At 34.2% G+C, this 23,884-nt stretch overlaps 2 protein-coding genes across 5 annotated transcripts; one reads left to right on the forward strand and one right to left on the reverse strand.

Annotated features, from left to right (window-relative positions):
* Positions 1-6,587: 6,587 nt before the first annotated feature.
* On the forward strand, positions 6,588-9,089 carry MAX2 (RNI-like superfamily protein). Its single transcript, XM_085703298.1, has one exon. It carries the CDS (start codon positions 6,703-6,705, stop codon positions 8,836-8,838), a length of 2,136 nt encoding a protein of 711 aa, XP_085559424.1. The 5' UTR covers positions 6,588-6,702; the 3' UTR covers positions 8,839-9,089.
* A 618-nt stretch (positions 9,090-9,707) lies between these two features.
* LOC146931726 (Mitogen activated protein kinase kinase kinase-like protein) lies at positions 9,708-23,502 on the reverse strand. Of its 4 annotated transcripts, none has more exons than XM_085703296.1 (17): positions 23,118-23,502; positions 20,695-21,006; positions 19,462-19,665; positions 18,840-19,028; positions 18,421-18,665; positions 17,334-17,453; positions 17,024-17,101; positions 15,958-16,053; positions 15,395-15,493; positions 14,067-14,187; positions 13,120-13,405; positions 12,164-12,287; positions 12,043-12,062; positions 11,608-11,764; positions 10,702-10,990; positions 10,505-10,577; positions 9,708-10,048 (listed from the first exon to the last, which is right to left on the reverse strand). In XM_085703296.1, the coding sequence occupies exons 2-17, from the start codon at positions 20,941-20,943 to the stop codon at positions 9,966-9,968; spliced, it is 2,433 nt and encodes an 810-aa protein (XP_085559422.1). In that variant the 5' UTR covers positions 20,944-21,006; positions 23,118-23,502; the 3' UTR covers positions 9,708-9,965. The 4 variants fall into 4 exon arrangements, with proteins under 4 accessions (XP_085559422.1, XP_085559420.1, XP_085559423.1 ...); XM_085703294.1 differs by having other exon boundaries at positions 17,024-17,113; XM_085703297.1 differs by having other exon boundaries at positions 20,695-21,025.
* Positions 23,503-23,884: the final 382 nt, after the last annotated feature.

The raw sequence follows: 23,884 nt of genomic DNA on the forward strand, positions 1-23,884 counted from the left end.
CGTGGCACTCCGTTAGTTTTCTTTTTTTTTTTTTAACAGCAGCTTAACAGAGGGATTAATAACAATTTTTTTTACAAAGTGTAAGGACCAAAACCAAACAAAAAAAAGTGCAGGGACCAAAACCAAAAACTGATGAAAGTGCAGGGACCAATGTCATATTTAAGCCTTTTCAAATTATTAGATAAATTTTTTGACTTTTTTTAATAGAAGAAAATTACAAAAGACTAAGGAACTAACTAGGGCTCTACATCTAGGGGTGGCAAAAATACCCATGCCCACGGGTACCCGTGGGTAAAATCCGTCATGGGCACGGGGCGGGTAGCTAAACGGGTACCCACAGGTATAATAAACGGGTATTTGACTACCCATTATTATATGGATACGGACACGGATTTAATTGTATCCATACCCACGGGTACCCATACCCGATAATAAATTAAGCAAATTGCTAAAATATCCTTATATATCTTATCTTATCTTAGTTATTACTTAAAGTTGTTACCTTATTGAAGGAAATTTTACCGGTCATCTAAGATTCATCATTAATAACCTATTATTATTTTTATTTTTTTAATTCATCTTATTAAGTTTACCGTTTCCACTTCATTCACATCATAAAACATATCCTATACATTATATAAGAATCATGAATTTTCTATGAATTATGTATGATTTATGAAATTTTAAATGGATTATGTATGGATGTTTAAAAGTTGAAGTTTTTTGGTAATTAAAAAGTTATTATTTGAAAAATCATGGATACCATGGGTACCCATGAATACCCATGGATACCTCAATATCCACGGGTGCCCGCATAGTGGGTACCCACGAGGGTACGGGGCGGGCACGGGTATCATATTTATTCAACGGAGCGAGGACGGGTATCATACTATCCGTACCCATGGGTACCCATTGACATCCCTATCTACATCTCATTAAATCAAAATGAAGCTTAAGAACTAAAGAAGGACAGAGAGATTGAAGAGTCCTCCATGAAAAAGAACCATGGTGACCCAAGTTAGTAAGAAAATCAGCACAAGAGTTAGCCTTCCTATAAGTATGTTTCAACAAGACCTTTCAATCCATAAGATAGATAAGAAAAAGAATGTCGAATAAATGGAGTTGAATAGCCGCGGTGTGAGATGAAGTGAGCTGAACAATTTTTTGTATAAAGACCCAAAAGAATAGCAGTGGTGGGTTTAAGACCATAGTAAAGACCTCAAAGCTCAACAAAAATAGCAGTGGAGGTTTTAATACTACAACAGAATTTTATTAATTATGGGGACAAATTTGTAATATTTCTTTTCTCAAATTTAAATTTTGAAATTTTTAAATTTGTGATATTTGTTTTCTCAATTTAAATTGATAGATATATTTATTTTCTCAACAAGAAAATGTTTAAATTGTTTTCTCAAGAAATTTGACTAAGATCTCATTTTTTGAATTTTCTAAAAAAATATTTGATAAATATTATTTGTCAATTTAAAGTAATAATAAACATCTTGTAAATATGTTCATAAAAAATAAATTTGAAGATTCATTCTTTCAACACATAAAATTAATTGTGTAACTGATACATATGTGATCATAACTTCTACGTTATACTTTAAAATTAATTGTGTAACTGATACTTATGTGATCATAACTTCTACGTTATACTTTAGAATTAGTAAATCATATATGTTGAAAAATTAATTCACATCAAACCAACTACATACTATGAGACCATTTACAATGGTTTCAACTTTCAACACACTATTTTTCTTTTCTCAACACTACATTATTTTCTCTCTCTTCCGCCTAATAATTCAACACTCATTCAACTTTTACACTCTCCAATGGTTTTTTTTTTTTAAAACATTCAACACTCTACCCCATTACTTTTTATTTCATATTCTTATTTAATTTTATAATTATTGATTATAATTAAATTAAAATAATAAACACTTAACAATTTATCTTTTAGATTTTTTTAAAAACAAAATTTATTTAAATAATTTTATTTTATTTTCTCATCTTTCAATCAAAACTTCAAAAGAAAAGCTAATAGAAAGATAATAATATTAAGATAGTGAAAAGCTTTGTTTTTTTTTTCTGTGTCCAAATCAAATGAAACAAGAATCTATTTATAGACAAAAAAAAATCATGAATTTTGGTAAAAAAAAATTTAAACAAAAATTAATTTGCAATGAAATAATTGAGTTCAAATAATTAAGAAGAGATAAAACCAGTCAGCCAACCAACAAGTGTCATGTGGCAATTCTTATCCACCCCACCTTCTCTCTCTGCGTCTGGGTAACACCCACTTGCGCCTGTCTGGTGCGTGGGCCGCACTCTCACTGGCAGCCACTAGTTTGGCGCCACGTGGCCTGCTCCTTAGTCCACATTGCAGATTTCAACATGTTAACATCTTTCAACCTCTCTCTTCCACCTCATTTTTCATCAACTCTCAACACACCATTGCATGCATTTTAAGAGTTGAAAATAATGTTCAACAATTCAACACACCATTGAAAGAGCCGACGGGTGGCAAATAAAGTTGCTTCCAATCCTTAATCCAACCCATCCATATATCAACATTAACCAAGCTATTGCCTTTGATTTATAATAAATTCATTCAACAACCAACACCAACCATATATATTTGGTTACAAACTGATATATTCAAAACTAGACAAAACAACTCGATGTTATGTTTCCATCATCGATGCTTAATTCAACCACAAACTTTTTTTTAGGAAACCACAAACTTAAAATTTACAAAAACTAAATATTCACATACTTAATTTTGTATATAACTCAAGACATGTCCCTAAATTCCATATGATGCTTCAAAAAGACTAGTTTTGTTCTTAAACATGCTTTGGTGACATAAAATTATATTATTGATGGGGTGGGTGGTAACTTGTATAAGATCATGAACTCTTGTGATGTGATGATTGTTGTTAAAGAGTCTCACATTGAATAAAATATGACTTGAATATGTGTTTATAAGTATGAGCAATCTTCACCCAACAAACGAAAAGGAACATTGTGATGATTTATGAAGTAAAAGGGTTCTTGCGGTATTAACAAAATGATAATGATGATATTTACGAGCATTATCAACGACACCATTATTATTGGTATGTAAAATTTCAATGGAAGTGTCAAATTGATTTTTAATTTCCGCATAAAATTATTTGAATATATGGAAAACTTCCGTCATTAAAAATAATCAAGTATGTCATAAAAAATCATCAATAAAAATTATAAAGTAGTAACCTAAAGTTGACTTGACACAACTAAGACCCCAAATATCTTAATGAACTAGAGCAAAAGGTGACGCAACACTTTTAGGCAATCGATGATCCAATTATGAAATCATATTATGTATTTTCAACCAAAAATGAAATCTTACTTCTATTTTTCATTGATTCAGTTGCATTTTTATTTCAATAGTAATAGTAAATAATAATTTTTTATTACTTCTATTATAGTTCTAATTCAACAACTATTAAATTGTGTTCTTAAGGGTGGAGAATCCTGGAGATATCCTTTTATGTACTCTTTTGGAGATTTTGTTTTGTATGAGATGGTAGTTGTTTGTTCTTCTTGAGGTTTGATTTTGATTGTATATTTAGTGAATTGTAATAGTTTTATTCATGTTAAAGAGTCGTTGGATGAGAGATAACATGAACAAGTGTTTATAAGTGAGAACACCAATATAAAAATATAAGATGATATTAGAATCTCCTTCAAGATCTATCTTTATCGAACCACCAACCATTTATATATATGCATCAAGTCTAATAGGATTGGATGCGTGTTAAATAGTATCATTTTGATAAGAAATTATACAAACAAGTGTTTTTAAGTAGATAATCATCATCTCACAAATCAATTTTGTAAGATGGGCTAAATCAAATATAAAAACCTAAGAATTTTTCATTCATACACTATGTGTCTTGGATAATAAGTATTTATTAAGAGTAGTGATATTTTGACATCCATTTGATAACAACTTTGTTGACAACCTTGTTATTCTCACTTCTTATTGGTCAAAAACAATGGAGAGAGAAAAAGGAAAAGAGAGGATAACAATATCATGTGAGTATGAGAGAGAAAGTTGTCCAAAAGTTGTCAAAAAGTGGTTGTCAAAATATCATTTCTCATTTATTAATACCATTTGTTGGTCTTTCATAAAACAAGAAAACTTATAGTATTGAATCTCATGTGTCAATGTAAACTTTGTTATTTAACGTGGATTGATTGGACTATTGGATTGGTGGCTCGAAAGGAAGGTTAATGTTGGGTCCCTCGTCGGTCACTCACTCACTCACAGATTATATTATTATGCATATACTCATTATTATTATTTCAAGGGTTAATTATGTTTCTAGTCCCTATAAAATAGAGACCTTGTAAGTTTAGTCCCTACTTAATTTTAATAGCATTTTTAGTCCCTATAAAAAAAAATTTACTTATAATTTTAGTCCCTGCTAAAACAAAGTTTGATTAATTATCCTTAAACTCTTAAATTTTTGAACGATTTTTTTGAGACAAGATTAGAACACTATGAAAGGTTCGTTTACTAAAATTTAGAATTTTCTGACATGAAATGAATTAAATATGAATTTTTTAAAATGACAAAAGTTAAAGATAAAAAGTAATAAAATCTGGATGTAGAAATCAAATTTTGCGATAATTTTTTGCGGACGAACTTTTAGTAATGTTCTAAACATGTCTGCAAAAAATTGTTCAAAAATTTAAGAGTTTAAGCATAAATTAAACAAATTTGAATTGAGTAGGGACTAATACTCAATGCAGAAAAACAAAATTAGGGACTAAAAATGCTATTAAAATTAAGTAGGGACTAAACTTACAAGGTCGCTATTTTATAGGGACTATAAACATAATTAACCCTTATTTCAACGCCAGTTTTAAAAATATCATCAATATCCAATAGAGATATTAACGCCAAGTGTATGTTGCACTATTGTGTTTTGTGTTCCTATCCAAATCCAATCAAAATGGAAAAGACAGAGCTTGACAAAGTAAGTAGATAGAAAGAAAAAATGAACAAGATACGAAAGAAGAAAAGAAGTAAACAAAATTCAATCCAACAATGTGAGTGATTTAACCCTCTTTCTTTATCTTATAATAAGGGATTAAATGGGTCCTGTTTGTGGTCCCTCGTCTTTTCCAAATTGTTTGTCCCTATTCTTTTTTCCCTTATCCTAATAATAATGTACATACAGATTTCATTTGTACCATTACCCCCTTTCCCACTGCTGGCGGTTTGCCTTTTACAAAAATCCAAATCATCCCTCATTTTCAAACCATCTCTCACACACACAATTTTGGATCCGAGTCACACTTAATCTTAACCAATGTTTGGTAAAGTTATCAGTAAAATATCACACACACACACTTAATGGTAGAAAAATCATCATAACTTTAATGCATGATAAGAAAAATAAACAAAAATGATAAATGTTCTAGACCGGGCAAAAGGATCCTTGACCCATTTATTTAAGCCCAAACTCCACGTTTGGCAACATTACTTGCGACACACCCCTTCTCCGCCAGAGCCAGGTGTGCCACTACAACGGCTCTGCAGCCCTCCACCTCTATAAATAGGGGACTCACTGCAGTCCCCAAGGTAGAATCTATCTCTTCCTTCTAAACCCTCTCTCTCTGATCTCTACTAACTTGAGCGTCAGAGTGCCTGCAAGTACACACCCCCATCCGCTCCAAGAAACATTCTGACACATTTCACCACCGTCTAAACTACCGCATTCAAAGCACCGACAGTCACCTTCTGATCATGTACGATCAATAAATTAGATGAGGAAAAGACATACATCTTTTAAAGGTAGCGGATCCAGATCACACGATTTTGAAATGAGTAATGATATTTTGACATCTATTTGATGACAACTTTGTTGACAACATTGTTTTTCTCACTTCTTATTGGTCAAAAAGTATGGAGAGAGAAAAAGGAAGAGAGAGGATAACAACATCATGTGAGTAAGAGAGAGAAAGTTGTCCGAAAGTTGTCAAAAAAAGGTTGTCAAAATATCATTTCTCTTTTGAAATAGAGAATGTTGAACAATGCTTCATAAATATTGATTAAGCAATCAAAATAAATATTTTTTTTTATAAAAAAGTGATACAATCATTATTTGATAAAAAATAACACTTTATATTTTTAAGATAAAATTTCTATTTACGGATTTCACAATGAATGCCTTCGAGACATGGTTAGCAACACCCTTTGAAATATAGTCAGATACATACATCGTATTCACGTGGCTATGCATCACCCAAGCAACAAAGTGTTTTCAATCTTATGACTAATAATAGCCATACCATACCCATCAATACCATTATCAATCAAGCATATGATATGATATCATCCCCTACCATGTAATAAAAACATTACTCTTTATCCAAGCAACAAAGTGTTTTCAATCTTATGACTAATAATAGCCATACCATACCCATCAATACCATTATCAATCAAGCATATGATATGATATCATCCCCTACCATGTAATAAAAACATTACTCTTTATAACATCTCAGAAACTGCCACAAACATCACTCACTAGATTTCATTGATTGATACTCAATACTCCAATCACCTTACCCCAATAAATTTCCTTCATATTCCTAAAAAAAGAAAGTAGTTATTTTCGTAAGAATTTCTTACCGGCGATGGTAGGAAACAACTCAACAACCACCGTGAGCCACCTACCGGAGGAGATTTTATCGAAAGTCTTCACCGGAATAACTGACACACGAACTCGAAACTCACTCTCCTTAGTTTGTCATAGCTTCTTCAAGTTAGAGAGAAAGACGCGATTATCCCTCACGCTCCGAGGAAACGCGCGTGACTTATACAGAATTCCAACTTCCTTCACGAACGTTACTCATCTCGATGTATCGCTTCTCTCGCCGTGGGGTCACGCGCTGTTCTGTTCACCCGCTGGTAATGATTCTCTGCTTCTAGCTCAACGGTTACGAAATACTTTCCCGCGCGTGACTTCACTTACTGTCTACGTGCGTGACCCGCACACGCTTCACCTTCTTCTCTTCAACCACTGGCCGGAGCTTCGTGATGTAAGGCTTGTTCGGTGGCATCAACGGCCGCAGGGGTTGCAGCCGGGGTCAGACTTCGCCGCCTTGTTCTCACGGTGTCGATCGATTACTTCGCTTGACCTTTCATCGTTCTATCACTGGCCGGAGGATCTTCCACCGGTTTTGGCGGAGAATACTATCACCGCCGCCTCACTCCGTCGTTTGAATCTCTTAACGACGTCGTTCACGGAAGGGTTCAAGTCTAACCAAATCGAATCCATCACTTCATCGTGTCCTAATTTGGAACACTTTCTTGTTGCTTGCACTTTTGATCCGAGATACATCGGTTTCGTCGGTGACGAAACTTTATTGGCCGTCGCTTCTAACTGTCCTAAGCTGAAACTTCTTCACATGGCTGATACGTCGTCGTTTTCGAATCGAAGAGAGGAAGAAGGTGCAGAGGATGCTAGGGTGAGTCGTGCCACGCTTGTATCGTTGTTCACTGGGTTACCACTTTTGGAAGAATTGGTGCTAGATGTTTGTAAAAATGTCTCTGAGAGTAGTTTAGCTTTGGAGATGTTGAGTTCTAAGTGTCCTAATTTGAAGGTTGTGAAATTGGGTCAGTTTCAAGGGATTTGTTTGGCGATTGGATCACGGCTTGATGGAATTGCGCTTTGCCACGGGCTTCAATCGTTGTCTGTTAACACGTGTGGTGATCTTGATGATATGGGGTTGATTGAGATTGGGAGAGGATGTTCACGGTTGGTGAGGTTTGAGATTCAGGGTTGTAAGCTTGTTACTGAAAAAGGGTTGAGGACTATGGCGTGTTTGCTTCGAAGGACTTTGATTGATGTTAAGGTTGCTTCCTGTGTCAACCTGGACGCGGCTGCTACTCTTAGAGCTTTGGAGCCTATTCGAGACCGGGTTGAGAGGCTTCACTTGGATTGTGTATGGAAGGAAAGTGATAACTTTGGACAAGGTTTGTTCAACTTTGATCTGAACGCTTTGGATGAACTGAATGGTTCAGAGTTAATGGATTGCTTTGGGGTGGAGGAATGTGGAGAAGACACAAGCATGAGGAAGAGGCAGAGATGTGAGTATGGATTGGAGGCTGATGATTTGTTTGTGCAAAGCAATGGAAATGGTAACGGCAATGGTTACTATGGTTATAGCTGGGATAGGTTGGAGTATCTTTCTCTTTGGATAAAGGTTGGTGATCTTTTGACTCAGTTGCCAGTAGCAGGGTTGGAGGATTGCCCCAATCTGGAAGAGATTCGTATAAAAGTCGAAGGAGATTGCAGAGGACAACCCAAACCAGCAGTGCGCGAATTTGGTCTGAGCATTCTAGCTTGTTATCCTCAGTTGTCTAAGATGCAGCTGGATTGTGGCGATACAAAAGGTTATGTATACACAGCGCCTTCCGGACAATTGGATTTGAGTTGGTGGGAGAGGTTCTTCCTTAATGGGATCGGTAGCTTGAGTCTAAATGAGCTTCATTACTGGCCACCACAAGATGAGGATGTGAACCAGAGGAGTCTGTCTCTTCCAGCTGCTGGCCTGTTGCAAGAATGCTATACTTTGAGGAAGCTGTTCATTCATGGAACAACTCATGAACACTTCATGAACTACTTCCTCAAAATACCAAATCTGAGAGATGTTCAGCTGAGAGAGGATTACTATCCAGCACCAGAGAATGACATGAGTACAGAGATGAGGGTAGGATCATGCATTCGCTTTGAAGATGCGTTGAATAGGCGTCAAATATGTGACTGATCAATTGTAATCTTTGCTAGGATGCAATAAACAAGAGAAAAAAGTGTTAGTTCTCAAGGCTATAGAGCTTGTTAATTGTTACTGCCAATTATTAACATCAATTACGGCTTTGGTAGATTATTTGTCACTTTCCCTCTTTTGACACCGTAAAATCGTGGGACTCCAGTTGGATTTTTGAGTCAAATGTAACCATTCTACCCTCGGCTATTTTGTTAATTTCGTGGAATAAATGATGAACGAGATTACATGCATCTTCTCTCACAAGAACTTAAATTATCAAGGTAACCACAAATAAAAAAACTTACATTATTTGTACCAAAAAAAAAAAACTTACATTATCAAGGTAAATGTTGAAATTATTATGAGAAACTTATATATAATTTGTTTTTTATATTTTAACGTATATCTTAGGTTAGAATCTGGTGCATAGCTATGGATACGAAATACGGAATATTTTTTTAAAACCCAAGGTAGGTCCGTTAGTGTAAAAAACAACAAAAAAATATTGTCTCAATTTCTATCACAGTTGACTGAGTTATCTTATGTACCCCAACATATTTTGGAATTCTTACTGATAAAATGGATATGTGTGTTTAGTTTCATTCATGTACCAGCACCGAGCATCACTATTTTCGAGAGCCGGATCCTCTTCTTCACTCTCTCCATCCTCTATCTCTCTCTTCCTTCATCGCTTTTTTACCATTCAATTCTCTATTCTCTCTCATCCCTCCTTTGTAATGTGAAGGAAAGGATCCGAACACCTATTTTAGGTACACCCGTGCTTCATAGGCTAAAATTAAGCATGTGTTTGAAAAGAATGCAAGCCAGAAGGATTTGACTGTTTAGTATATTGAATATGCTGTCATGAATTACTTCGTTCAAAATCTTCAACCATTAAATGAAAGGTCAACCATATTTTGTGTGATTAAAGAGATGGATAAAAAACAGCCATTGCTTTTTTCCTTCTCTTTACATTGCTTCACATAAGAGACAATTCAAGAAATGCACGAATGCACATTATAACATGTTTTCAGGACATATAATTCATATTCGTTTACAACATCAGCCGGAAATACAATGTGACAACTCAACCCAGAGTTCACTATGTACAAAAGGTAATTGCTGCATCAAGACATCGAGTACTCGATATCCACCAAGCGAGATAGGATCTCCTCACAACTTGGTCGCTCATGCGGTTCTGCCCAACACTCTGCACATGAAAAATCAAGCAACCAGTTAAACTAGATGGGATCTGAATTATAACATGCTTAATGCTTCTTTTAATATATATATATATATATATATATATATATATATATATATATATATATATATATATATATATACTGTTAACTTGCACCCACCTAAAAACACTAAGGTGCAAGTTAACAAGCTGCACCTACTTGTATTTTACTGAAACACCCTTTTGTCTCAATTAAACTTTATTTTAATTAAAAGGACATTTTTGTAAATAGCATAAATAATATTTGTTTATAATAAAAAAACATGGGTGTTTTGGTAAATAACTAGTAGGTGCAGTTTGTTAACTTGCACCTTAGTGTTTTTAGGTGGGTGCAAGTTAACAACCCCCATATATATATATATATATATAATAATTTTAAAAAAAAAAGGGTATTGATTCAAGTTATGAATAAGTTGCAGATACCTGAAATCAGCCTGCCTAGCGGGCCTTCAGGAATCTCCAATCTGGAACCCTCATTAGCAACAGTATAAACCACCTAATCAGCAGAGAATAAAGATTAGCCAACATAAACTGTTATTTTGATTCCAGAATTCAACATATATGTTTCCAATATAGAACTGTGACAGCAATAGAAATCATAACAAATCTAACAAACATACCCTCTCTGGAGGTACGCCTTCCCATGGCCTACTCAAGTTGCAGAGCTCCCACATTATCACACCTAGGCTAAAGATATCACATTTTTCAGTGAAAGGCTCATTTCGAATCAGTTCAGGAGCCATCCATTCTGGTGTTCCAGCTGAAGAAGAATCTCTCATGGGAGACTCGGTAATTATTCTTGAAAGTCCAAAATCACAGACTTTCACTGTCCAATGCTTATCCACAAGGCAATTTGCACTTTTCACATCACGGTGAATAATCTTCATTCGGTGTATATGCATCAAGCCCCTACTCACCACCAAAGAGTTTTTGTAAATGTCAACAAATGAATTACAATCTTACCAATATCAACTACCAATATTACATAATCCACCAAATTTACAAGTCTTGCAGAACAAACAGTTTGACTAACAGAGATACAATTTGACTGAAATAAAATACAATCTGGCACTTTATAATAATTCATTGTGATGATAAATCAATTAAACTCAAAACTTCTAATGAACTGTAAATTGTATTTCACTTTCATTGGGGAAAACCCTTAAATAATTATGATTATTTGCTTTATTCACTATGGTAGGATCTGTTTCGTATTCCATTAGGATGAATGAACATAATTTTCCACCATATGCATAATTAATATTTGCGGAACCAACAACAATATCTGACATGAATGTAAATGGACAATGAAGCTTAAATGACTTGTATTGGAAAAGAATGGAGAACTGAAAGTCTGAAAGGTTCTGAAGGGTGTGAATAACCAGAACACTTACTGGGGGGATGGGTAGCTCAACTGGTTTGAGTTAAGGGATAAGGAGTTGGAGGTCCTGGGCTCAAACCCGGACGAAGGAAAAAAACTAATCTAACAACTAATTACCATTAAAAAAAAGAACCAGAACACTTACCTGCATATGTCACGCAACATTTTTAGTCTTCTTCGCCAACTAAGCTTCTTCTTTTGACCACTCACATGAATCAAGTAGAACAAAGATCCCATTTCCATATATTCTGTCACCATTGACAAGCGTGGAGGCTTTGTGCATGCACCAAGAAATAAGATGACTGCATAAAATTAAATCACTTATAGATGATTGCAAAGGAAATATGGTGCATGAAATATTATTTTTATACATGACATGAGATGCTCTTAGGACGACAGTATATGTACAATACCACTCTAATAACTTCAAAAATTCGATAAAATGATGATACAAAATTTTAAATTCCCTTGCATATATTTTCATTCTAGAAAAAGTAATGCACAATAACAATTGGTGAAAAGCCATATTACTATATAAATAATTACTATATAAGTAACAAGTTAAGAGATTGAAGAGTACCATTAGGATGTCTGAGTCGGCTGGAAGATAGGGAGCGAAAGACAAAAACAAGAGACTGGAATCAGTAAATGTTGGATGTAACAAAAAAATTACTGACAAACAACAAATCATAGCAAAATACCTGAGAATGGATATCTCATTGCAGAAATCTTCCATGTTTTCAGCAGTTAAATCTTGCTCTAGGAAAACCTTGATTGCAACATCTGTGCCATTCCATATGCCACGGAAAACTTCTCCAAAGAACCCTGGAAAAGTGTAGAGCAATGAAGTTCCATAAATTAGATGAACCTAGCTCTCTTCAGGGAAGTTCAAATCATGAATAAAAATTGAACGGATACTTTCTGAACAATCAGTGATATCATGCTCTGAATTGGTAAGAAAAAATTAAAATTAAGTTACAATTGCTAAAACAACTTAAATAAATAAAAAAGTACAGTAGCTAATTTTCCAATTTTATTTCTTTCATAAATACTGAGACTCCAATTCTGATCTCTTTATAAATTTCTAAAAAAATTTCCTTAATATGTCTGATTAGATTTTGCGTTCCTCAATTAATTCTTAGTTGGAGTTCTTTACTGATTTACTAATTATTTAATTTCATTCCACCTTCCCATCCCATGCACTAATTCCTTGGCTAAAACTACAATGTTTCCTTTCCTTTTCCGAGATTCTTCCTTTAAAGGAGATATACACTCAACACCAAGCCTTGAAAATGTTGAAACTATAAAAGAGGTGGAAAATGAATCATGCAATTTTATTTTTAATTTTTTTCTTCATGTGGGAGAAGTAGAATTTAGTACTAAAGGTCTTTTCTTGGATTTTCAAATCGAACAACTGAAACCCCAGGAAAAAATTCAGATTTCATCCAGATCTACCATCGTGTTTCACAGTCAAGCAAAAATATATAGAAATCCAACCTCTGAAATAGTTGGGAGTCATGTGAATCCGCCAGAAAGAGTGATTCACAATTATTTTAGCAAATTAATCATGCTTAGATCATATGAATGATACTAAGCCGTGCTACGAAAATCACAAATCATATGATTTCAATAATTGAGGGGAAATCTGAAAACGTACCGATCCCAACACGAGTTCCAACAGTCAATTCCGAGAAATCAATATTCCACTCTTCATAAGGCAACAGAGGTTTATTATCCGCCATTGATGATTCGAGGATTTTATTCCAAGTTGACTCCAGTTCATCATTCAATTCATATCCCGATGGCCTGCTTGTCTCAGAAGTTTGTCTTCGATAATCATGTGGTGAAGAGGGTAATGACACTGCCTTTTGAGAAGGTACATTGTCACGGTGCAGTGGATATAAGGGGGACGTTTCATGACCATCAAGACGGAAATTTGACAGCTGTGATAATGCAGCATAGGAGTCACGTGCGTCAAACTTCATATTTTAAAACAGAAACCAGTCCAAATATTTTTCACATGTTAATACTATTATAATCATCAACATTGAAATAACAACAGTCAAAGCATTTTTCAACTATGTGGAGTAGGCTACATGGATTAAACAACATCATAATGACTTATCATGAATAATGTCTAATAACAGGTCATTTATTCCAAATTCTTCTTAATAAGTTTGACCTATAATTTTCCTTGGTCTCCCTCTTTCTAACTATTGGACTCTCCTGTATCTAATCTACCTTCCTTACCAATATTTCTATAAATCTTCTCCGCACATGCCCAAACCATCTAAAACAAGACTCATCAATAATGAAAACCACACATGTAATTCCAGAATCATTATGATTATGATTCTATCCCCAATTATTATAAAACAAAATTATTTTGTGGTTGTCAAAAATTAAACAGTTGTTATCCTCTCTTTTTAATAAAAAAAAGATCAGACTTATTATGAATTATGACAGCATATTGCTATTTTCTAGATTGTGTGATACAACCACGGATGTGATGCATAGGAGATGCTGAATATGCGACAGCTAGAGAAAGGCAGTTTGAATGATAGCATACTTCATTGTTACCAGAACAAAGCACACAACACATACATTTTTCTGAAGCTCTGCACTGCTAGTTCTATCATTGGGAGAATGAGGCAAGGAACTATCATCCCCTTGTTCCCTTAGAAGACGATTTTGCTTTAGTTTTTCATTCATTGCTCGCACAGCCCTACAGAGATTAGATCCTGAGTTATCTCAGTTATAAAAAAAAAAAAAAACTTATAAATCAACAGGACATTTACAATACATTACACACTGAATTAAAATAACAGATGATCATGCACCATGAATACTGGAAGTTGGGGATCATTAATTCGCTTGGCCAAAGTACTAACATAATAATTATTACATTCGCTGTATTGGTAGTTTAACACAAAGCAGGAACATGTATGATAGCCAAGCCTCTGACGATCTATCAAATTAGTAAGTTACATACTTACATTATAACACAACCAAGGGTTAATTGATCCAACAATCCTCCCCTAAAAGTTTATAAAATGGAATAAAGAAGTATTTAAGGAAAGAAAAAGAGCATACGGGATATGAATAAGGAATCATCCTAAAACTCATATCAGATTACAGAAACCCTTTGAAAGTCCCGCAGCTACCAACAACAAAGCTCTACCCCTGGCACACATCTATCAAGACCAAGAGGGAAAAAATGTACATTCCAATACATATGACATAGTATATATTTACAACTAAAGTTCATGAGTTACACTTAAGGGAAGCACGATTTTCTGGCCAAAAAGAAAACCAATTCCTCAGAAAATTAATTCTAACATTAAGTTTAAATAATGAGACCATGCAACAATTCTGTAGTCAAAAACTCTGAATTTTTTTAAATTCCAAAGAAGACCTTAAAAGCTCACATAAGTAACATCTCACTTCAAATGAGAAATGCTGTTTTCTGCAAGTGAACCTCTACTTTCTAAAGGCAAAAAAACACGTGATAAAATGCACAGAATAACATAAAAGAAAAATTCAACAAAAAAAACACACACACACACAAACTTATGCACGTGATTAAAAAACAAAATGATCAAGGGAATCTTATCATCTCTGACGTGCCCAGGAACTGAGATAAGCATGTGTATGTCCAAAAGGAATGAAAAAATTGATTGTGCAACAAAAAAGAGATAAATGGATAACAGACAATATAGTCACAATTCAAAGAAAAAAAATATCATTGAAGGTGATAAAGTTATGGTACAAGTATGTGTTTGGATTAGCTTATAGATTTCTAGAAAAAATGGCTGAATTTGTTTTTAAGTAATCATTAGCAAACATGCAATAAACAAGTTAACATTGCTCCGCACCATGGACACCAAGCTTAGCGTACACAAATGCAGAAGCATAACCGAGCAACAACTAACCGTGCAATATCATCACCAATCTCTGGTGTAATACTAATGCTTCTTCTTCGTATTCTACGAGGTCCTGATGAGGATGCACCATCTGACTTATAGCTGGATCTGAAAGAAATAAAGAAAATGAGTCGTCTATTTGAAAATATGAGGAAGAAATACTCATATATATATATACATAACAAGCTATAATGACCATCAGAAACTTATGTCCACACCACCAAATTCATTAGGGCAAAAGGAAATGATCTCTAAGTTTCTAGTCCACTGTGAATCTGCGACGCCTAGAGTGATGATAATTTATCCTTGTTACGCTTTTCCCAGTATTAGGCGGCAATTCTCATGAAAATTTGAACTAACCAATATCATTATTTTATCCAAACTTGAACTAGTTATTAGAGATTTATACAAGCAAACTTGAATAGAAAGATAAAAAATGAGGAGATAATAACTAACAACTAGTTTTCATTGACTAAAAAGAAACCAGTAAAGAAAAATGTCAAGTTAAAAATAAAAGCCAACAGCCAATCACATGGTACAAGAAAACATTAAGGAACTATAAAGACATAAACCTTGATGTAGCCTGGTCATCAGCAAAATCTCTAAATGCAGTCTTTTCACCACCAAGCTTGGACTGTCCACGAGCTTGAAATGATGGATGTTCGGGACTGCAAAATAAGAAAGAAAAAAAAAAAGTTGAAGCACAAAAGGAGACTGAGCACAAAGTATTAATATTCTAAGGTATTTTAGTAAAATTGAATTCAGAGATCATTTAGATACCGGTAACACCGGTTCACAAATTGATAAAACACAGACCCATAAGTAAGACACAATTGGCAAGTCTACTGGGGGGAGGTTGCCACTCTAAATTCCATTTGAAAACTAAAGATAAGTGTTGAAATATTTAATCATTATTAGCTCGATACTATTTGATTTTATGTTTATCATGTTTTATTTATTTTAACTCCTTCAGTCACTCCTTAACCTGTGGAGTGACTTCATGAACTCTATCCTATAAAAGGATCCCCTTTACATTGCAATATTTGGAATTATAGAGTACTTTCAACATGGTATCACGAGCCCTGGGTTAGAGTTCTACTGTAAAGTGTTCCACATAAATAAGTTTTGCAGGTAGAGGTAGAGTTAATGAAAATAAGTTAAACATGACATTTTATAAGAGACTAAAAACAAAGATAGGGATCAAAAACTTATTTTAACACGTTTTTTATCCCTACAAATATATCGTCTTTCGTTTTCAGTCCCTCCGTACAGTATCGTGTATGCAGCCTTTAACAGCGACCAAATTCACCGACGGAAAACATTTCGGGGACCACTATTCAAGAAATTTTTTAGAATGACTAAAAACGAAACAGTTTTTTTTTCTTTTATGCTAGAATGACATATGTTGTAGGACGGAGGGAGTGTTATTTTGAGAAACAACCTATAACAGCTTCTGAAAAAAATGCTCATATTGCCAGAGTAAAAATAATAATGCCAGCTATCTAAGTTAAATAAAAAGTTTATCTAACAAATCAAAATCAAGATAAGTTTTAAAGCACCATGATCAATAAAGTAACAATATCCAAGATCATGAACAATATACACATATCAATCTAAAAAACACGAATCAGGAATAACCTGGAGCTAGCAGTCCTCTGTTCAGCAATGACCTTTCTTCGACTGCGCCGACCAAATGAAGTTGCAATGTTGGGTTCACTATGAGAAAAACTGAGGAAATTGACAAAACCATTCAACAAGAAACAGTTGGTATTCTACATATTTAAGAAATATAGTTAAATAAGGTTCACAAACCATATAAACAAACAAATCATAATGGAAAATAACACTTCAAAGTGAAGAGGGAAAAGATAGAGAATAGAATCTTAAACTGAACAAAAATAACAAGACAACAAGACCAAAGCATAAGATCTAGCAATGGAAGTATTACCTTAATTTCCTGTCCAGACAGGTATTTGATCGTAACATCATGTTTCGCAAGGGAGGACTTGATACATTTGAAGATGCTTCAAATCTTCTATGGAATTGGAGATTGTCATCTTTTTCAGCACTGTAAGGGGGGCCAAGAAAATCAACATCAGTCTACTAACAACTCTTTTAACGAACAAAACAGACGACTTAAAGGTCATTTCACTCATTTGTCTAATGCATACTCAGAAGTTGCAATTCAATGTGCAAATGTAGAAGGCTTAATTATTATTCTGAATGTCCTTGCTTCTTTAAGGTCCAGTTTCCGTCCCCCTCCCCCCTTCCTCAAATGTAACAATGTTATTCTAACTGTTTTCAGGTTGATAAAATTAAGTGTCTTGGCAGTTTGGTGCAGAGTGCGACACCCTCTTCGCGGGCATTGCCATTTTGTCAGTATGGCATGAAATTTGATGATGAGACGCTCGTTTATTGACTTTACTGACTTGAATACAGTGTGGTGACATGTCACAGCATAAATAGTTGGATATCAACATTCTGACGAGAGGACATATTTGTTAAAGTGTTTGGATTTCACTCCCGAAAACTAGCTCAAATGATGAGCGTGCAGTGTTGTTAAAAAACAGCTATAGTGGCGCTATGCCGCTTTAGTGTAGAGGAATCTGGACAAACCGCTATTGTTCTTCAATACGCTATTTAGTGGAATTTTAACAATCCTCTATTTTTCACTATCTGCAATTGACAGCATTGTAAGTGTGCCCACACATGTGGGCACTGCACAGCCTGTGAACCATGACAATGTGGGACACATGCTGCTTGAATACCCACCCTCCCAAGCAGCTTTGGTGTGTGTCCAATTGCTACATCGCTTGGAAAATCCAGCTCTGGTATCATGTTAAATGGGATTTGGGACACAAGCAGCTTCAATTATAATTGCTGAACTTGGAACTATAAGAAATGGATTGCTAATTTGGTAAAATTAAAATTAGGGGACAATAAAATTTTGAGAAACAAAAAGCTAGCAAATATGCAATTGAACAAAAGGAAAAAAAAAATAAATAAATAAAGTTTCCAAACTCTCAGGATCTAACCTCTCTGAAACCCCATATAAAGGACTGTTTGGTTCTAATGGTGAATCACAAGAATCATTTTCTGCTGAATCACTCTCTCCTGCTGCAGAAATGTGGGTCATAAGAATTGACTTGATTGATCGTGGCAACAGTTGGCCAGGAAAGCGCATAAGATCAACCAGCAGTTCCACAGAATTTAACGCAACTATCACAGACATGTGCTTGTATGAGTCTACACAATCAGCAGCTCCATCAGTTGGAAAACCCTGATGAAGAGAAACAAGAATCCTTCAAAATTAGATAATGATAGTAAACAAATTTGAATATTTATCATCAGTTCTTTGGCTAAAAATATTATCATTGGACTGAAAACATTGGTAAACAAGAGTGAGGCAGGGAGTAATTGTAATTTATAACAACCAAAATAAAGTAGGCCTTACCATCATAAGCCTACTTTCTAGACCTACAGTATCTGCTAATACTTTAAATAAGATAGCTCGAGGACGGCATGAGCCATGCTTTATTTGCCCCAGCATCTGGACACCATGACTCTCAAACATGTGGGAGGATTCCTCAAGTGCAGCTTTTGCTGGACTTTCAACATTTGGTCGCTTATAGAAATCAGAAACCTGTGTAGGAATTAAGATCAAAATAAATGGTGGGCAATAAAATAAAGGCAATAAAATCAGAAACATTTTTACAATGTTTAAAAAATAAAATAAATATCAAATAAAGGCATTAAAAAGAAAGTTACTACAAATTAATTGACATTAATGCCAACCAACGAACTTGTAATTGATAACTAAAGGTGGAATAATTTAATTGAAATAAGTTGTTGCTGACTAAAATCCTAAAGTAGAAACTATGAATAGAACGACCTACCACGAGGAAGAACACAACTCATAAAATTTGACAATGGGGTTATTTTGGAATAGAATTTGACATTTTAACGTGCATTTTTGCACAAGGAAAAAAATCGCATCAAATGACAACAATAATATATGAAGAGATCCTAACACGGTAAACAAGAGCTACAAAACAAGATACAATAAAAGTACATACCAATCCAGCTATCTTCTTAATTATTGCAGCTGGATTTGTGTTCAGTCCTTTAACCAACGTGACAATCAGTTGCTTCAACATAGATAACTTTCTATCTTTCTTTGCATCGACAACAATGACATCAGCCCTAAAACCCTCTCCACCCAAGGCTTGAAGCTCGTCCAAAGTAGGAATACTATCAAAAAGTTTCTTGAGCCTTTTCTCCTGTATATCATCGGATTTATTAATGACAATGAAAGATGTTGAGGAAAGCATCTTGGTACCATATCAAGAATAGAGATAAGACATAAATTCAAGGAGTACTGCATGCTATAAATGAGCAGAAGGTTGTTGCAGAACACTTCAAAACTATATTACAGAGCAAATAGCCGGTACGGCCAAGTAACCATAAGAACTTAACAGAATAAGTAAATTTAAAAGAAAGGGACGAAATTAGATCATCTTTCATCAAGAAACTTCAAAAGAACCATGTTGAATTTCAGAATGTGTTGAGTTTACCTCTTCTTGCAAACCTAAATGACCCCTTCTTTAACAATCAATGATATGGATACCTCTTGTCATAGTGTATGATACCATAATCACTAACTATTTTGCACAGACTAAAGACAAGTTCTATTTCTTCACCTCAATTATGTACCATGCAAAGTAAACACGTGCCTTAACAAGCACATTGCCACCATGCTATGCTACTCTTACCAAGCAACTACAAAAGATCCCTAACACTTTTCCTACAAGTTATATATAACTGAGTACTTGAGCTCAATGCTGTATTTTGTAAAATTGGTATACCCTGAATTTTCATAAAAAAGATGCTTCATTTATGGGTCTTCTTTTCCAAATTTTATTAAAAAAATGATTATCAAGAAAGGATAAAGAATAAAATACAGAACAGAAGATAATATCCTCCCAATATGTGAAGTAAGATAATCAAAGAAAAAATTCTCAAAAATGATATAAATAAATGAAAATTGATATTTCCTTTGCTGTTTTCATCCCGTGCGACAATAATTAGAACTCATCTAATAAAAGAAACTCCGTTTTCCTGTAAACTCTTTTCTAAATCATACCAAATTGGTATCTCCAATAAAATAGGTAAGTCATATTAAAAACACAACTATACTCCAAGCCAGTGCATTCATAACATGATCAAGCAATATACTCCAAGCTCGTGGTGTCATACCAAGTGCAATTATATATCATAACTATTAAAGTGACAAAAGAATCAATCCTCACCGGAACAACTGAGTAAAAACCATTTGGTATAGGTTCTGAAAGCATTCCAGTGTGCCATAAAATCTGTGATGCCCTCTGAGGTGACATAAAATCTTGGTTTGAATGTCTAGGTGATTCTTTATTATTTAAGGTCTCGTCTTGAGTTCCCAAAGAAACAGATCCAAATTTTCCAACGAAATCTGAAGGCCACCGTGACACATAGGATTGCCTTTGCTCTTCCATCCGTGCATCTTCTCGTGTCCCCTCCATGTTCTTGTAAATTCTGAATTTAAAACCATTTCTCCGCACTTCTTAATCCATAAGAGACCATGTCTGAAATCAAAAGGTAGTTCTGAAACCACAAATCATTGAAAAACATACTTAAGCAGCTCAACTGTTTCAAGCTGAAGACCACATAACCAGCATAAACCAAATACAAGGTATGGCATAACTTATTGCATATAACATGAAAATGAAGCATTTACGGACAATAGTCAATAAAGCTACAGTACCAAAATAAATGCAGTAAATTTGGTTAAAAATATCTAGCTTAGCTACTCATAAACAAGAACCTCTCTCCGGATTAAACTGCCATAAGTTACAATTGACCCTAATGTGTCAGTCACTAGCATTATTCTTTTTTTTTTTTAAGCAACAAGAAAATATAATAAATAAAAATAAAACGATACAAAGACTGGGGGGACATAGGACCTGACCCAGGAAAGCCCAAACGGGAATACATCATGATAAAACAGCCTAGATGGATCTACTCTAATCTAGATGCAACAACATGAGAAAATTTCAGAACAAATATTATTAACTAAGATGAACTTAAAAGACAAAAATTCCAGGACGACCTTACTCTAAATTGTGAATAAAAACAAGGAACCTTTCCACAAGTTTGGCATTCCCAATGTACCTTTTCCATGGGTATGCTACATAGAAACATGAGATATTGAAATTGAAATCTACCCTACTCTGAAAAGGACATAGACACCAACAAAGCTGGAATGACGCGCTGAATGGCCATTCCTGTGAATGCCAAAAATGTAACATTCCCATGCTTAGTGCATGACACGCTGAATGCAACCTTTATTATGTACAGTTCTAACTCCAAATATACATGTATTAAATTCGTCACATTTTTTATTTCTTGTGGATTATTTTTAAATAAGTGCGCCATTTTAAATTTATTAGCTCATACTTACTATAGTTCTCCTAAGTGCCAAACAGCCAAAGAAAACTGAAACTCGGCCATTTCTCCTCATATTCAACCAAAAAGGTTTTGTGAATGAAAATGGCAATCCGGGTGGGTATGATCGACTAATGTAAGTAGGAACCACTATCTTAAGATTAAACACTCATATAATCCTTCTTCGAGTGGATCATACCCACCCGTGTTATGATTCTCCAAGTTACAATCTATCACCCTCTGCCCGATTTTAATCCAATTTATGTGTTTGATAACATTAATTTGATGTGTACGAGATTCTCTCCCATACTCTCTTATTTCTTATTCAATCTTTGCCCGTAAATTTCTGCATTAACCTACTATCCATACTTACTAGAGCAATATAGTTTTCGCAATATTTAGTCACGCTCGTGTAACTCAGAGTATAGTTTATTAGAACATAACTGAATTCTGTTTGAGTTGTAACTAAAAGTTGATCAGTTACAATCTATTACAAACAGAGACGAATCTAACTATAAATATTCTACCCACATTTTGTGTTATTCATCTTTTCTCGTCAAAATACTCACTCCAGTCTCAATTATAAGCAAAAAATTAGATTCATTGAATAATTAATGTATCTGGTTTGTAATATAGACTAAATACATCAGTTATTCAATAATCCTATAAAGTGAAATGTTGCGAACATCAGATTCACAATTCTCTATCTTCCTTCGGTTAATCATCCCTAACAATTGTTGAATTCTAATTCTAAATTCTTTTTTTTTATTATTCTAAATTCTTTCTTAAAAAAAAAAAAAAAAAACTAATTCTAAAATGCTAATACTACACAAACTTTCAAGTTTGCTCTCTTCTCTCCACAATCAACATTAATTAATTGAATAACTAATGTATCTGGTATGCAAAACTGAAGAAATATCAGATTTCACATTAAATCATCAATACTACTAAATCAACATCAATTCATTGAATAACTAATGTATCTGCTAAGAGATATCAGATTTCACATTAAATCATCGATATTACTGAACATTACAAAAATTAATTAATCAAATAGTATAAAACAACACCGCCACACATTAAAAGCAATTTATATAAGCAAAGACAAAGTTAATAATTAAAATGCATCAATGAGAGAGAAGTAAGAAAAATAACGGAATTGAAAGTGGCGCCAATGAATAATAAATGAATAGAGTAAAATCCAAGAATGCGTTGAAGAATAAGAAAGAGACAAAAAAGAGATTAATTATACCGTAGAAGAAGATCGAAGCAGTAACGGAATCAAATGGAATAATAGCATTTGAATCTGAATGAGAATCTTGGCATCGCGTGGCGGTGAAATGGTGGAAGAAGCAAAGTAACCGCCAATAGGAGTGGAGAGAGAGAGAGAGAGAGAGAGAGAGAGAGAGATTTGGGTTTAAGATATATGGAAGAAGAAGAAGAAGAAGAAGGAAGGTGTGAAGAAAGCGATGGGGTTGGGTTTTGTTATTGTTAATAAAAGTGAAAAGAGAGAAAGAGAGAGAGAGAGAGATGAGGTGGTGAGTCACGTGGTCAGAGGGATCTCTCCGACAGCCAGCTAGATACAGACTTCCCTTTCCTCCGCGTGAATGAATGAATGAGTGAAATCAAAATCTCTTCCCTCCCTCTCTCTTCTTCTTTCTCTTTATTCCTTCTTTTTTTCCCTAATTCATTCATTCAACCTATTTTTTTTAAAAAGTTATACTACACCAACCAATAATTAAATAAGTCAAATATTAATAAATGTTTTAAAGACATACGTTAAAGATTCAATAATCAATCTTGATCATTTATTTAAAATCAATCATTGAGTTAAATCTAAATTATTTAAGTTAGATCAGACACGACTCATAATAACTATAAACATGTAACGTAGTTGTAGTTGTCGTGAAGAAATCATTTTTCCAAACTCTAACATATGATTTGTAGTTGGATGAGTGGATTTCGAGTTTAATAAAGCGTCAATCAATATTTTTTTTAATTAGGTGTTATAATATGTAG

This window comes from Medicago sativa, chromosome 4 (genome assembly GCF_051527215.1).
Source record: "Medicago sativa cultivar Bolivia chromosome 4, Bolivia_mono, whole genome shotgun sequence".
Classification (NCBI taxonomy): domain Eukaryota; kingdom Viridiplantae; phylum Streptophyta; class Magnoliopsida; order Fabales; family Fabaceae; genus Medicago; species Medicago sativa.